The sequence below is a fragment of the Amblyomma americanum genome, chromosome 2 (genome assembly GCF_052857255.1).
Source record: "Amblyomma americanum isolate KBUSLIRL-KWMA chromosome 2, ASM5285725v1, whole genome shotgun sequence".
Lineage (NCBI taxonomy): Eukaryota > Metazoa > Arthropoda > Arachnida > Ixodida > Ixodidae > Amblyomma > Amblyomma americanum.
The window spans coordinates 85327696-85342942 of NC_135498.1; the positions used below are offsets into that span (position 1 = coordinate 85327696).

Consider the following 15247-nt stretch of genomic DNA (forward strand, 5'->3'; position numbering starts at 1 on the left):
AAGAAAATACCAGGATTAGATTAGAACTACCACCGTTGGATTTGGAACTAAGCGCGGATGTAACCAGGCCACCACAGCAGACAGTGCGGATAAAGTAAACGCCTTATATACGGATCACACACAATATTTTGGTTAACGCTCGCAGTTTAGATGGATAGATAAAGAGGAGGATGGAAAGGCAGGGATGTTAACCAGAAAGGCGTTCCGGTTGGCTACCCAGCACTAGGGAAGAGGAATTAGGGGACTAAAAGGAGTTTAATTAAGCGTATTGCTAAGTATGGTGATTTTCCTGTCATATGATTTTGCAACAAGCTAAGGTAAGGCTTAAAGTATACGCAGAGTGGTTTAAATCGAGTTTTTGGCCAAAAAAGAAGTGTCGAACCGCCCACACATATCAGCCGTTACTTGGAAACCGGAAATCCTTGTTTTCTTTTCATTTTTTTCGGATAAGGTGCTCTTATTTTGCAGCAACAGGCAACTGATCATTGGGGCCTGTTGAAAACAAGTACAGAAGGCCCTGGTTTTCTTTTTCATGGGTGACTACTGCAGACAGATATAGAACCCGTGACGCCACGAGCAAAATACTTATTAGCTTCGACTACAACTGGAACCTCCGAACAGTAATTGGAGCAATGGGAATGCACCAGCGACGAGTTTTCCTAATGTCTACGACACATTTACACCGACATCAAAACCAGCCTTCAGTTGATTAGCTGTAACTATCTGACTGTGCACTTAGAATTTCATAACATAGCGATGCACCCACCACAGCGCAAATTTTACCTTTGGTGTTTTTCCCGATTCTGTTGTTTTCCTTGTGCTGTTTTCTCGCTGCTCTCTTTTCGCGCGCTTTTTTGAAGGCCGCTGTCTTTCTCTGCGTTGTTCTTTCGCGACCCCTGCAGAATGTTTCTATATATGCGGTAGAAAACCTGTGACGTCATGAAGATCGAAATTCTGTTCGCTTGAAGAATTGAATACTTATATGCACTCACCTGGGCCACAAAATCTGGTTAAGGGCTTATATTTTGCACGGCTTTAACCACAACGAGAGTAGTGCAGAACAAACATAAATGCAGCGTGGATTCAAATGTTGGCCACATTTAATCGATTTGCTCCGGACGGTGGGAATGGTTTGTTTTGATTGCAGGAAGTTCTTTACAGACGAGATTTTGAAGAGTACGGCATGCTAACCGTATATATTTCGTGCAAAATTACTAGAGATATCAATTCTTTAATAATTGTAGGTTTAAAACGTCCCACTGAATTACGTGGTGCTCGAAACTGGCGGTGCACATGTGGTGTTAGTTTCTAATGTACAAGAAAGATGAGTACGAATATCATGCGGATTGGTGTGGTATTTTGGAGGCTACTGTCAGAGAACTAGCATAGGACAGAAACATTAGCTGAATTTTAGGAGCATATAAATACCCGCGACTCTTTTCAAAGCAACAACACGGGCGAACTACACTGATTTAAAAGTTTTCTTGCGTTGGGTAATAAGAAGTGTGATAAATTTTTACTGATGTTTGGAGCCGAAGTAACCAAAAAGTTAAAACTGCTGTCGTGTTTCATGGTTTTCTATTTCCGCCTTTAACCTTAAGCACGGAACCCCCGACATGACCAGGCACACCTGCTGTAGTCGGATACAGCTCAAGAACACAGTGCATTGTCCACGTGAAAGAACACCTTCCATCCGAACGGCGCGGGACGATTTTCCTGACACTGCTAGTGTGACTAAAGATGGAGTTTTTATGAAAGGGGTAATTCTTTCTTTCTATGGAAAGGGCTAGACTTTTTGCTTGACTTTGGCGTCACTCTGTGCATTTTCATGCTGCAGGGTCATGAGAAACGGCGGTCGCCATTGGCTGGAAGGTGGTCCTTTCACAGACATAAGCAGCTGCGTTCTTATGTTGTATAGGAGTGTTGACGCCGATGAAAGCGCAGACCTCCTGATTACACGAAAGAACAAGGACTTATTTCTTGATATAGTGCGTATCATGCTGGTATCGCATGGGCAAAACACGCTTCAATGATTCCCCAAATGTGCAGTTAAGAGGCATGCAGGGTAAAATAAAGTATTTCTGGTATTAAACACTACGCTTATGCTTTGAGAGGTGAAATATAAATGGAGCAGCAGTGTAGTTGCGCGATATCTCTTACGACGCATACAGCATAACCACGAGCGTTAGCTAGGACCACGTGGCCGGTTTGGGCCTGTGGATGCGCCATGGGTTTTGTACGTAAGCTTCAGACATGCACCTACGATTGTTAAGAGAGTTCACAGCTGAAATTTTATGCAGGAATGACATCGAAACTTTCAGATGCTATAGCGTGTCTAAATACAGTTCGATTTTAATGCGGTTTGTGGCAGCCTTTTCTTCATTAGGGATTAGAGTTATTGTTGCGGCCAGATTTATTTTTTTAGTCATATTTTTTACAGATCAGAGGTAACTGTGAGGAAAATTTAGGTTTCATATATGTCGTTCTTTCATTTCATCTCGCAAAACAACTTAACTAAATATAGAAATATTGTCTGCGACCTTTCCACCCCTTTTGCAGCAATAGCTACACTACGCTACGTCATCGGCCCTTCAGCGTGGCACCACTTGAGCTCAGTGGCGGCGCCGTTGGTCACGTGGGTTGATCACGTGGTTCGGCCTTTGGTCAAGTGGGTCGCTCGCGTGGTGCGGAGCAGCTGCTGCTCCCTGCGGCGCGGTGCGAATAGCTGACACAGCTGTCCGCGTGCGCCATATCACGCGGGACGAAGATGAAGGCGGAACGCCCAGCGAAACTGAGCGGCGAAAGACTCACTTTGCAACTCGCCTGATCGAATTCCAATCGACCAGATGTAGCTATCGCGTGATTCTAGGTTTAACCAGGGCTAAACCACAGCCATTTCCTTTCTTAATTGTAAAACCCAATTTTCTTCAACATCTAAACTAGGATTTGCATTTTACAGGCTCTGAAAGTTGTACATCAATCGTATGCAACGACAATTCACGCCGAATAAAGCATGCTTCGTGGCTCCAGCTGCCGTCAGAATATTATGTCGCTACTATACTCTATAATAATTGGTTTTGGGGGGAAAGGAAATGGCGCAGTATCTGTCTCACATATCGTTGGACACCTGAGCCGCGCCGTAAGGGAAGGGATAAAGGAGAGAGTGAAAGAAGAAAGGAAGAAGGAGGTGCCGTAGTGGAGGGCTCCGGAATAATTTCGACCACCTGGGGATCTTTAACGTGCACTGACATCGCACAGCACACGGGCGCCTTAGCGTTTTTCCTCCATAAAAACGCAGCCGCCGCGGTCGGGTTCAAACCCGGGAACTCCGGATCAGTAGTCGAGCGCCCTAACCACTGAGCCACCGCGGCGGGTCTACTCTACCGTCATCCTTTTTTTTTGTAAGTTCTTGGACGCAGGTTTTTCTCAGAACTTTGACAGACTTGACTGCTTTCTTTGCTCTTTAGTTGCTTAGGCTGCATTTTTAAAGTATTTATGCTTTTCTTTTGCTTGACCTTGCGGTGCAATTTCATCTGGTTGTCAAGGTTCTCCACAGCCAACAAAAAGGAAATGGTACCCAAGGCCACACCCAAAGGGTCCCCCCAACACCCCCGTCCCCTGGCCGCCACATGATAAGGTATTGTTTGCATCAAAGCACAGGTGACTCAAAGAATAATGGGTTCCTATTCAAGATGATGCAGAACAGCACTGTTTCTTCCACAACACAGGGTTGCAATGTCTCAGGTGACAGCACGTGAAGAATACAGTGGCAAATACAACTCAAACGGGGCCCTGCAGCCAACTGCAGCGTTTACATGAACCCAACAGGGCCGGTTTCAACCCACTCCCCAACGAGTAGGCTGGCTCAACACCAGCTCGCACCGATGTGCTATAAACTCTGCCGAGTCGAAGACTCTGGTAGGTGAGAGGATAAATGCGAGCTTCTTTTTCGCTTTCGCTGTGACCCCTTCGAATCGCAGTGGCGGCCCTCATCCTCGAAGGCTGCCACTTCTCGAACTCAATGCGCTGCTCAATCCTTCAGTCGCTAATATTGGGGTGCCTCAATGGGCCCCCTGCCCCGAAGGCGCGCGCATCGAGGCACTCTAACAGGTCTCGACCCCCTAAAATCAAGTTCATGCCGTCCTCAAGTGGGTTGACCTTGCTCAGCTCGACCAAGGACTCGACCCAATACTATCGGGTTCGTGTAAAGAGGGCTATTCGTATAGACCGATTGTCATGAGATAGAGGTAAACCCCCTTTGTATGACAGACTTGCCGAGTCACCTAGATTCACTTTGAGATACTTGCCAGTGACCTCAGCAGAGAGAGAAAGGGTCGTCTTCCAGCTTTTCGTGCTATGCCTTTGCTGCGCTACAACGTCGTGAGAACCAGTAGAAGCCAACTGGGACATTCGTAACTGCATTCTTGATTTGTAGAGCGACGTACCTCGGACGTTCGCTCGCAGGTGATATATAAAGCGCGCCTTTGGCCCCAGACTAGTGAACCCAGAATGGCTCGGACCGCTATCGAAATGTCAGTTCCCTGATCAAATATTTGGTGTAGGGTCAATATTTGCTCTCTAATTCTCCTCCCGACCAGGCATATCTCTGCCAAAATATTCACGTTGTAATCAGGGCAGGTGCTGGCAACTGTACGCTGGTAAGGCCTGGCTGCACTCTCTCGGCATGAAGGAAGCTTGTAGGATTATCAGCCCCTGCTATAGAATTGAAATATCCGTGCTATAAACAATGCGATGTCAAAGGGGCACGGCCTGCCTTGCAAAATCATCTAGGTTTACTTGTGAAAAATTTTCCCAAATTTCAAGCGTTCCCCAGCCGTCTTTCTTCTAATGATTAGAGCTGCCTCGGTATGCGTCAAACATTGTCGCGCCTCCTGCACCACGCTGCCAAAAGTCGCATATTTCAATAAGAAAAGCCCTCCGAAGGAACGCTATATAAATCCTAAGTGATACAGAAATAACATAGCGCAGCAATGCGCATAATCAGACATTACCACAAAGCAGAGTAGTTTTTGAATTTTTGCCTTCAAACCCTTGACGTCATGCCAAAGGGTCGAAGACATTGGTTGGATGGTCTCCTTTGAGGTGTACTACCGTTTTTAGGTAGAAAAGAGTACACGTGGCTGTCGCTGAAACCAGGATCAGCACCCATATTTCTTCTATGTAGATAGCAATTTTTATTATTTTCGAGAAATAAACCAATTATGGCAACTGTGTCCAAAACAGCAGAAATTCGATTGTGCAGTGCCGAAATTTGCGTTGAAAGTCACCATGAGTAGCAAAAGGAAGGTTCCAGTGCTTCTGCAATCGGCACCTCTTTTACCCAACTCTGACTTGTTTAGTTGTGAAATTATTAGCAGTAACGGAGACATGAAAGTAAATACTTCGGCTGCAGTTTAGTTAAATATTGCTACGAGGTTGTTAAAGTAGCATGAAAAACAGACCAGCAGATTAACGTGGAACTGAAAGAAGCTCGGTATTGGGCTGACTAGCGAAAATAAATGAACTGAAGAGTTCGGAGTCGGCGATAGGAATAAACGGGCTTGGCGGTCATCGAAGAAGAGGAACGTTCGAGATAAGATGCTAATACCAACTGTTAAAACCCGGAATAATATAGAAATAGTAGCAGGTAGCTGCCATCCTTCGAGACAACGATCCTTTATCTCGAAGGTTGTTGTGTAGGAATTTTGGCAGGCTTTTACGTTGCGTAGTGCTGAAGGTTTTTCGTGTAGGAATTTTGGCGGGCTTTTACTTTGCGTAGTGCGAAGGTTTTTTCTGCAGGAATTTTGGCGGGCTTTCAAGTCGCGCAGTGCCGAAGGTTTTTTGTGTAGGAATTTTGGCGGGCTCTTACGTTGCGCAGTGCCGGAGGTTTTTTCTGTACGAATTTTGGTGGGCTTTTACGTTGCGTAGTGCCGAAGGTTTTGTATAGGAATTTTGGCGGGCTTTTACGTTGCGTAGGGCCGAAGGTTTCTGTGTAGGAATTTTGGCGGGCTTTTACGTTGTGTGGACGGCAGGACGATGGGTCGGCAAGCTAGAAAGGCAAGATGGACGGGGACGTGGAGTTAGTGCAGTGCCGGGAGTTCGACCGTTGGTGCTATTTAGACGAGACCAAGTTCAGGAACTTAGCCGAGGCAGATGGGGCTAGCTTCGCGTGCAAGATATGTAAGCGTTTTGTGGAGACCACTCAGATGTTGAAAGGGGAATGGGCAGCTACGATTAAGGAACTCGAAGTGGACCTGAAGGTGGAATAAGGGACACGGATTAAGTTAGAAACTCAAGTCGCCGAGTCGCTTAAGTGGGAGGAGGCTAATGCCGACCAGTTGGAGCGAACTGTAGGCGAGCTGAGGGAGGAGCGGGAAAAGCGGGCCCAGCCAGAAGAGCAGGTAGAAGCGCTCAGGTCGCGGCCGGCAGGGCACCCCGGTTCGGAGCAGTGTCCGGTGGGGAATGAGGGTTGTCGATCCTACAGTGCAGTAGCGCAGCAGGGTGTGAGTGGGGAAGAGAGAGATGCAAAAACTCGCGACAGTAGCGTACGGCGGCGGGAGAGGCAGATAGTGAGATCCGGAGGGCATCAGTCGCAGTCAGGAATCGAACGGTTAGAGTGGAGCAGGATTCTGGTAGTCGGTGACTCGAACGTAGCGAGGGTTGAGGGAGGCGTTTTGACGGCAGTGAAGGCGGACAGGCGGGTGCAGGTGGAGGCCCAGTCAGGGAAGTGCATGGTAGATGGAATGGCCAAACCCAGGAGGTGGTGGGGGCAGCATGGATGGCGAACACCTTGTCGTTATCCATGCTGGTCTCAACGATGTGCTTAAGGGGAGCAGCCAGAATCTCGAGAAGCAGTTAGAAGTGGGGATGCGTAGGCTTAGAGAGGCCTCTGGTAGTGTGCATGCGACCATATGCACAATCCCAGAGGTCCAGAGGCAGGCTAGCGAAACGGAAAAGAGGATCGTTGAGGCTATCCGTGTAATTAGATTAATGAGTCGACGAATACGATACGGGGCAATGGAAGTTAACAGGGAAGTGTACGAGGCCAGGCCCAACCCTTTTGCACAGGATGGCATTCACAACGGTGGTGCCACTGGCGAGAGGGTGGGTAGTAGGATAGGTCGCCAGGCAACAGCGTTTTTAGGGGGACCCAGAGCTCTCAGAGAGCCAGTGTAGAAAAGGAAGAACCAAGATGAAAGGGACAATAGAAACATTTGAGAAGAAATAGACACAAGCGCCAGGGCTAAGTTAATTCAGATATTTGTTTCATTAACATGAAAGGAGGCAGGAATATACAAATGGGAGGAAATAGAAGAACAGTTTAGGCAGAAGGAATTAGTGGTATATGGTGTAGTGGAAACGCATCTTAGAGACATTGAGCAACTACCCTGTAACACAGACTACGCATGGGAATATTGCAATAGACCAGAGGGCAGCAGAAAGGGGGGTGGAATTCGGGCATTCATTCAAAAAAGTAAGAATTTTCAAACGGTTAAACTGGGATGCAAGCAACATTTATGGCTTAAAGGAAAAGTGTCGGGGTCGCAAATTCTCCTTGGCTTTGTGTACTTTTGGACAGGAGATAACGCCAAAGAGGAAAACAGGAAATTGTTAGGATGAATTGGAAGCGCCATTGATGAGCTAGGAGGACAGGGTGAAATAATCATATTAGGCGACACGAAAGTACATATAGAAGACCTGGATGGGTACACAGATTCGACATGAAGCATGCGGCAGGACATGTATGACAGGCATGATTTAGTTTTATGCAGCTGTACCGAGAAGAGTGAAGGGCTCATAACATGGGAGGCAGGGAGTCTGCGCTCGGCAATAGATTATGCACTAATGTCACAGATGTTGTATAATAGATTAGGGGTAATGAGCAAAGAATAACATGGTTCCAGAAGTCTAGGTAGTGACCGCAAGCGTATCAAGTTGAGTTTCAGAAGAGAAACCAAAGCAGGACTGAAGCGAGATGAACAATCAGAGGGGAATTTTTATTCAGAAAAGCACTTGGAAGGAGCAGCCAAACAAATTGAGAAAGCAATTTTTGAGGATAGTGAAACAGATTGGATTTATACCAAATTAACTCGATTACTGGATCTTGAGGTAGCTAAGGTGCGTGTGAAGCTAAAAGGGAAAAGACGCAAACCAAAAAGTTGGTAGGATGAGGAGGTCAAGAGGGCGATAGAGAAACGTCAGGCAGCGTCTAGGGAACACAGATATTTCAAGAATTGGGGGAACCAGAAGTTGAAGTAGACAGAAAAAAGGATACCTTCATTAAGTGTAGAAGGGAAGCATCCTATTTGGTTAATGAGAAAATTAGAAGAAAGTGTACCTAATGGATGTCAAAAGTAAATAAAAAATAGAAAAGCAGCCCAAAAAATTCTGGAAGTATCTAAATGCAATGAGTAATAAGACTAGGCTAGAACAAAGGTTTATTGTTTCAGATCAGGGCATTCGACTAGAAAGGGATGAAGCGATAAAACGCATAGGAACAAGGATGACAGAAAATTTTAAAGAAGAAATGTTGCACATAATTTATCGATGGAGGATAGACCGGTTACTGCAATAGCTTCACTTGAGCAAAGACAGTGCGAAAGTGCAGGGAAGAAGGTTCCTAGTGGCACGTCAACAGGACCAGATGGTATTCCGATTATGTTAATAAAGAAGCTAGGACCAAAATTCAAGAAAACAACAATACAGGTAGTGCATGTAATGATATTGGATGGGAAAGTCCCCGATGAATGGCGATTAACTAGAATGAGCATGATATATAAGGGAAAGAGCGACAAAGCTGACGTAAGTAACTATCGTCCAATAACAGTGACATCTGTGGTGTACAGGGTGGTGATTTTTTTTCCACCTCTTCCACGCTGCTCTCCTTCAGTCTTTATCTCCCAAATTCCCCTCCCTACGCAGAGTAGCATGCCAGCGATATTGAAACGCCGGCTAAATTCTCTGTTTCTTCATTAAAGAGTCTCTCTCTCTGATTCAGATTATAAAGGACAGATTGCAGGCTTGGGTGGAGGAGGAGGAGGTGCCAGGGGAGCTACAAAATGGGTTCCGGAAACAAAGGAGGTTGGAGGACAGTCTGTTTTCATTGATGCAGTGTATAGAGATTGCTGAAAAGGAACACAGTCCCCTATGGCTAGCATTTCTGGATATTAAGGGAGCCTACGACAACGTTATTCAAGAGTATCTGTGGGACATACGGGGCACATTGGATGTGGAAGATGGAGTAATTAATCTTTTAAAAGAGATATATAAAGATACGAAAGTGCTTATAACATGAGAAACAATGTATCAGAGCCTGTAGAGATACAGCGGGGGCTTAGGCAAGGATGTCCTCTGTCTTCTTTGTTGTTCATGTTGTACCTGCAAGGGTTGGAGACCAAGCTAGCGAGGAGCAGACTAGGCTTCAACCTTTCTTTTTTCAAGCAAGGAGAATTGATTAAACAGTCATTACCGGGACAAATATACGTCAATGATATAGTTCTAATGGCTGACAACAAGAAAAATTCACAGAAGTTGATAGACATATGCGGTACAGAGGGAGATAGATTAGGTTTCAAGTTTAGTAAGTAAAAATCTGCAGTTATCATATTATATGGAGAGGTCGGCGAGCATAGAATACAGAAGTTCACACTAGAAGTAGTTGATGAGGACAAGTATCTTGGGGTGTGGATAAATAATGGTGCCGAGTATCTGACAGAGCATGAAAAATATGTAAAGAATAAAGCTAGTTGGAACGCAGCTGTCATGAAAAATAGGGCACTGTGGAATTACAATAGGTATGAAGAGGTAAGAGGGAACTGGAAAGGGGTCATGGTTCCTAGCCTGATTTTCGGTAATGCGGTCCTGTGCATGAGACCAGGTGTGCAAGCAAGGTTAGTGTAGCATAGCCATAGCGTGCTCGCAGTAACGCCGGACCAGGGAAGCAGCAGCGCAGTCAGTAGAACCAAAAATGAATGTTTATTCATAGGTGTAGGGCGTATTTGTAAGTAGCCTAGTGGCATGAAGGTAGGAAGGAGCACGTGTTAGTCGTGATAGTCCGAAGCTCTGAAGGATCGCCAGATTAGGCGATAAGAGGTGCGCGCACGCGCACTTCGGGGCCACCGGAATATCTGGGGAACCGGTGCCATTTGGGGTGCGCCGAGCAGTCATGCCGTCATCCGGTTTCTCCGTTTCTGTACGTTGTAGTTGTGTTGCTTGGTCTGGCTCACTGCAATGTGTGTTGGTTGTAGTTCATCATCATCATCAGCCTTACTACACCCACTGCAGGGCAAAGGCCTCTCCCATGTCTCTCCAATTAACCCTATCCTTTGCCAGCTGCATCCACCTTTTGCCTGCAAACTTCTTAATCTCATCCGCCCACCTAACCTTCTGCCGCCCCCTTTTCCGCTTACTTTCTCTTGGAATCCACTCCGTTACCCTTAAGGACCAGCGGTTATCTTGCCTTCGCATTACATGCCCGGCCCAAGCCCATTTCTTTCTCTTGATTTCTACTAGGATGTCATTAACCAGTGTTTGTTCCCTCACCCACTCTGCCCGCTTCCGATCTCTTAGCGTTACCCCTATCATTTTTCTTTCCATGGCTCGCTGCGTTGTCCTTAACTTAAGCTGAACTCTTTTCGTTAGCCTCCACGTTTCTGCCCCGTAGGTGAGTACCGGTAAGATTATGCTGTTGTACACTTTCCTCTTGAGGGAAATTGGTAAACTGCCACTCATGATCTGCGAGAGTTTGCCGTATGCGCTCCACCCCATTCTTATCCTTCTAGTTATCTCCCTCTCGTGATCCGGATCAGCTGTCACTACCTGCCCTATGTAGACGTATTCCGTCACAATTTCTAGGCTCTCGCTGCCAATTGTGAACTGTTGTTCCCTTGCTAGGCTGTTGAACATTACCTTGGTTTTCTGCATGTTAATTTTTAGACCCATCGATCTGCTCTGCCTGTCTAACTCATTGATCATGATTTGCAGTTCACCTCCTGAGTGACTCAGCAAGGCAATGTCATCAGCAAATCGCAGATTATTTAGGTATTCTCCATTTATTCTTATTCCCAACTGTTCCCAATTCAGGCCTCGAAATACCTCCTGTAAACATGCGGTGAACAGCATTGGCGAGATCGTGTCTCCTTGCCTGACGCCCTTTCTTATTGGAATTTTATTGTTGGCTTTATGGAGGACTATAGTAGCTGTGCAGTTGCTATATATATTTTCCAGTATTTTGACATAAGGCTCTTCTACCCCCTGATTACGCAATGCCTGTATGACTGCTGAGGTTTCCACTGAGTCGATTGCTTTCTCGTAATCAATGAAAGCTATATATAGAGGTTGGTTATATTCTGCGCATTTCTCTATCACCTGATTGATAGTGTGGATATTATCTATTGTGGAATATCCTTTACGAAAGCATGCCTGATAATTTGGTTGATTAAAGTCTAACGTTGCCCTGACTCTATTAGCGATTACCTTAGTAAATACTTTGTAGGCAACGGATAGTAAGCTGATCGGCCTGTAATTTTTCAAGTCCTTGGCGTCTCCCTTCTTATGAATTAAGATAATGTTTGTATTCTTCCAAGCTCCTGGTACAGTCGAGGTCATAAGGCATTTTGTATACAGGGTGGCTAGTTTTTCTAGCACGATGTCCCCTCCATCCTTCAACAGATCTGCTGTTACCTGATCCTCCCCAGCTGCTTTTCCCCTTTTCATTGCTTCTAAGGCTTTGTTTACTTCATCTTTCGTTACTGGCGGGATGAAGTATTGCTGTGCACTGCTGTCTTTCTCATTAACGCTCTGATTACATTGGCTACTGTACAGGTCTGTGTAGAACTCTTCGGCTACGTTAACTATCTTATCCATATTGCTAACGACATTGCCCTGTTTGTCTCTTAATGCATACATCTGGTTTTTACCTATGCCTAGTTTCCTCTTCACTGTTTTTAGGCTACCTTCATTCTTTATAGCATGCTCGGTTATCTCCACATTAAACTTCCTTATGTCGGCTACCTTGCGCTTATTTATCAACTTTGATAGCTCCGTTAGTTCTATTCTATCGGTACGGTTAGATGCCCTCATGTTTTGGCGCTTCTTAATCAGATCTTTCGTTACCTGAGATAGCTTCCCGGTATGCTTTCGAACTGTCCTACCGCCTAATTCTGCTTCGCACTCCGTAATTATTGATGGTTGTAGTTTCTGCCGGGTTATCCCCTGGTGCTTATGGTCGCGGGCGGACCTGGTCTACGTGCCGCTGGACGACTCCGCCTGATGTTTCCACTGTCACTATTCTCGCTCCAGACGTCGTCTTCACATGGCCGGGCGTCCACTTGCTCCCCGCACCGTAATTGCGTGCATACACCTCACTTCCAAGTAGTGGCAGCCAGTCATCGTTGTTCTCTTTTGGTCCTGGAAGTGCTGGAGGAAAGCATGTGTCCAAGCGTGAGCGTGTTTCATAGCCGAAAAGCAGCTCTGCTGGGGATTTGATTTACCTGATTTTCGCGGAGTCCTCCGATAGCTAAAAAGCAACCGTACCAGGTTTTCTTCCAGGGTTTCCTTCCCTCTTTTTAGAAGGCCATCTTTTATAGTTCGCACTGCCCTTTCCGCCGCACCATTAGACTGGGGATGGTGTGGAGCACATCGAAGGTGCAAAATGTTGTTTGCCAAGAACGACGCGATGTCTTGACTGGTAAACTGGGTTCCGTTGTCAGAAACGATCGTGCGGGGTATTCCAAACCTGCCGAAAATGTCACGCAGACAGTTAATGGTAGTCTGCGTTGAAGTGTGCGACAAAAGGTATTGCTTCGAGCCATTTGGTATGTGCGTCGACTACTACGAGTATCATTTTTCCGCAGATCGGACCCGCGTAGTCAATGTGAATACGGGACCACGTTTCGCCTGTTTTAGGCCAGTTAACGGAGGTGGCCGCGGCTGGCATCGGCAGATTTTGCGCACAGTTCTGGCACTGAGCAGACAGCTCTTCAATATTTCTGTCGAGGCCTGGCCACCAGAACAAAGAACGTGCGACAGATTTCATTGCCGGTGAACCCTTGTGCGTTTCATGTAGAAGATTCAGCACTCGCTCTCTAGCTTCGGTCGGTATTATGACCCTATTACCCCAGTACACCAGTTCATGTGCTATCGATAGTTCGAGCTTACGGTCAAAAAACGGCAGTACGGCACGGGTCATTCCGTTTGCGTTCCTGGGCCACCCATGTAGTATGTACCGTTTGACCCTCGACCAGGACAGGGTCAGAAGACGTTAATGCCTTCAGCTCACGCGATGTCACAGCGCCATAATTCAGCTAGTTCAGCGACAGCACATATTCAGGCGGCTCACCGTCGTCGTCAGCTTCCGGAGAACGCTGCGGATGTCGGCTTAGGGCGTCAGCGTTCAGCATCAGTCGTCCTGGTGCGTACTGTAGCCGGTACCGGTGGGCCCCCAGGTGGAGCGCCCAACGTTGTATCCGTGCGGCGGCCATTGTGGGCGTCTGCTTGTCTGATCTCAGCAGGCGCAGCAATGGCTGATGGTCAGTCACCAGGGTAAATTCCCGACCTAGAAGGTAATCACGGAACTTCGTGACGCCGAATACCAGTGCCAGTGCCTCTCGCTCGAGCTGTGAATATTTGCTCTCCGCCTGCGTTATTTTTCGCGAGCGGAACCCGGTGGGCCTGTGATTTTTACCAGTCTTGTGAAACAAAACAGCTCCCAAACCGTACGGAGACGCGTCACATTCAAGTTTAAATTCCTTCGAAGGGTCGAAATGTACGAGAACCTTGGCTGTTTAAAGGTTTTGCTTGACACGATCAAAGGCGAGCTCTTGAGGCTGTTTCCATTGCCAGCGTGCATTCTTTTCAAGCAGTTGATTCAAAGGAGTAAGTGTGGTTAACATGTTCGGCAGAAACCTCGTGTAAAAAGTAACCATACCCAAAAACGAACGTGGCTCGCCGACATTACATGGGCTGGGCGCCGGCATGATAGCGTCAAGGTTTTTCTCTGTCGGATGAAGCCCATCGCGATTGATGCGATGTCCTAGATAAGTTACTTCTGGGCTGTGCAACTTGCACTTATCGAACCTTAGCTTTACCCCACGCTCTCGGAAGCGCTCCAAGACGTTTTTCAGCCTCACCGTCGTCACTCGCTCTTTCGGAAATGAGCACATCGTCCAGATAAGCCTGCGCTCCTGGAAGGCCAGCCAAAACCTCATCCATTTTTCTTTGGAATATCGCGGGCGCAGAGGCTATCCCGAAAGGAAGCCGGTTGTAGCAAAATAGCCCTTTTGGCGTAATAATGACACAAAGTTTCTTAGCGTCATCATCTAGCGCCACTTGGCTGTATGCATCCCGTAAATCCATAGTGCTGAAATTGTCCCCATCGTGTAGTTGGGCAAACATATCCTCAGTGATTGACAATGGGTATTGCTCAGTTGCACACGCTGAATTTACTGTGGCCTTGAAATCGCCGCAGATCCTTACTGCGCCGTCTTTCTTAAGCGCTGTGACTATGGGCGTTGCCCATTCAGAGTGTGCCACCGGCGATAGTACGCCCAGAGATACTAAAAGGTACCGTTCAAGTGACACTCGCTCGCGTAGCGCGTATGGAATGGGTCTGGCCTTACAGAACTTGGGTACGGCGCCTTCGTTCATGTGCAGACTGGCTGGAGGACCCTTGATTAGTCCCAGTTCCTCGGAGGACACGTCGGGGTAGTCATGGAATATGCTGTTCACGCTGGATTCGCTTGCTTCTTGACACTGAGTCATTGACAAAACGCATCATCGGAACAGCTGCGCTGTTCGGCTGCTTGATTAAATCGCGACCGCAGAGGCTTGGTTCCGCACAGCCCAACACGGTCAGTGCACACTTTACTGTCGCTCTTTTATGACAAACCTGGAGCTCAAGCTGCCCAAATACTGGAAGGCGTGCTGTGTAGGAGGATAAATTCAGGCTGGACGGTTTTAGCTTCGGCCATTTCCCGCGATGCTTATCGTACAGTTGACGCGGAATGACACAAACGGGCGACCAGGTATCGACTTCCATGCTCAGCAGCACGCCGTCTCAAGCAAATGTTCGGCGGAGCGGCGGTTCCAGGCATCCTGTTCGTTGTGATACCAAAGTCCAAATGTGGGCGGTTTCCGTCCCCAAGAGAGCGTTAGATTGCGCCGTCCTCGCCGTGCCTTGTTCTCGAGCTCCGCGGCTTCTACATTTCCTTGCGAGGTGACCCCGTTGTCCACAGCGATAACAACGAGC

General features: G+C 47.1%; 1 protein-coding gene across 1 annotated transcript; it reads right to left on the minus strand.

Annotated features, from left to right (window-relative positions):
* Positions 1–12220: 12220 nt before the first annotated feature.
* Positions 12221–13543, minus strand: LOC144119853 (uncharacterized). Its single transcript, XM_077652376.1, has 2 exons — positions 13340–13543; positions 12221–12417 (listed from the first exon to the last, which is right to left on the minus strand). The coding sequence occupies exons 1-2, from the start codon at positions 13479–13481 to the stop codon at positions 12221–12223; spliced, it is 339 nt and encodes a 112-aa protein (XP_077508502.1). The 5' UTR covers positions 13482–13543.
* Positions 13544–15247: the final 1704 nt, after the last annotated feature.

Excerpts from the sequence above, each read along its gene's own strand:
- LOC144119853 (XM_077652376.1), bottom strand. The coding sequence starts at position 13,481 with ATGGCCGCCGCACGGATACAACGTTGGGCGCTCCACCTGGGGGCCCAC. Across the intron at positions 12,418-13,339 it reads TCCGGAAGCTGACGACGACG|CACTTCCAGGACCAAAAGAG; the intron begins GTGAGCCGCCTG and ends GCTTTCCTCCAG.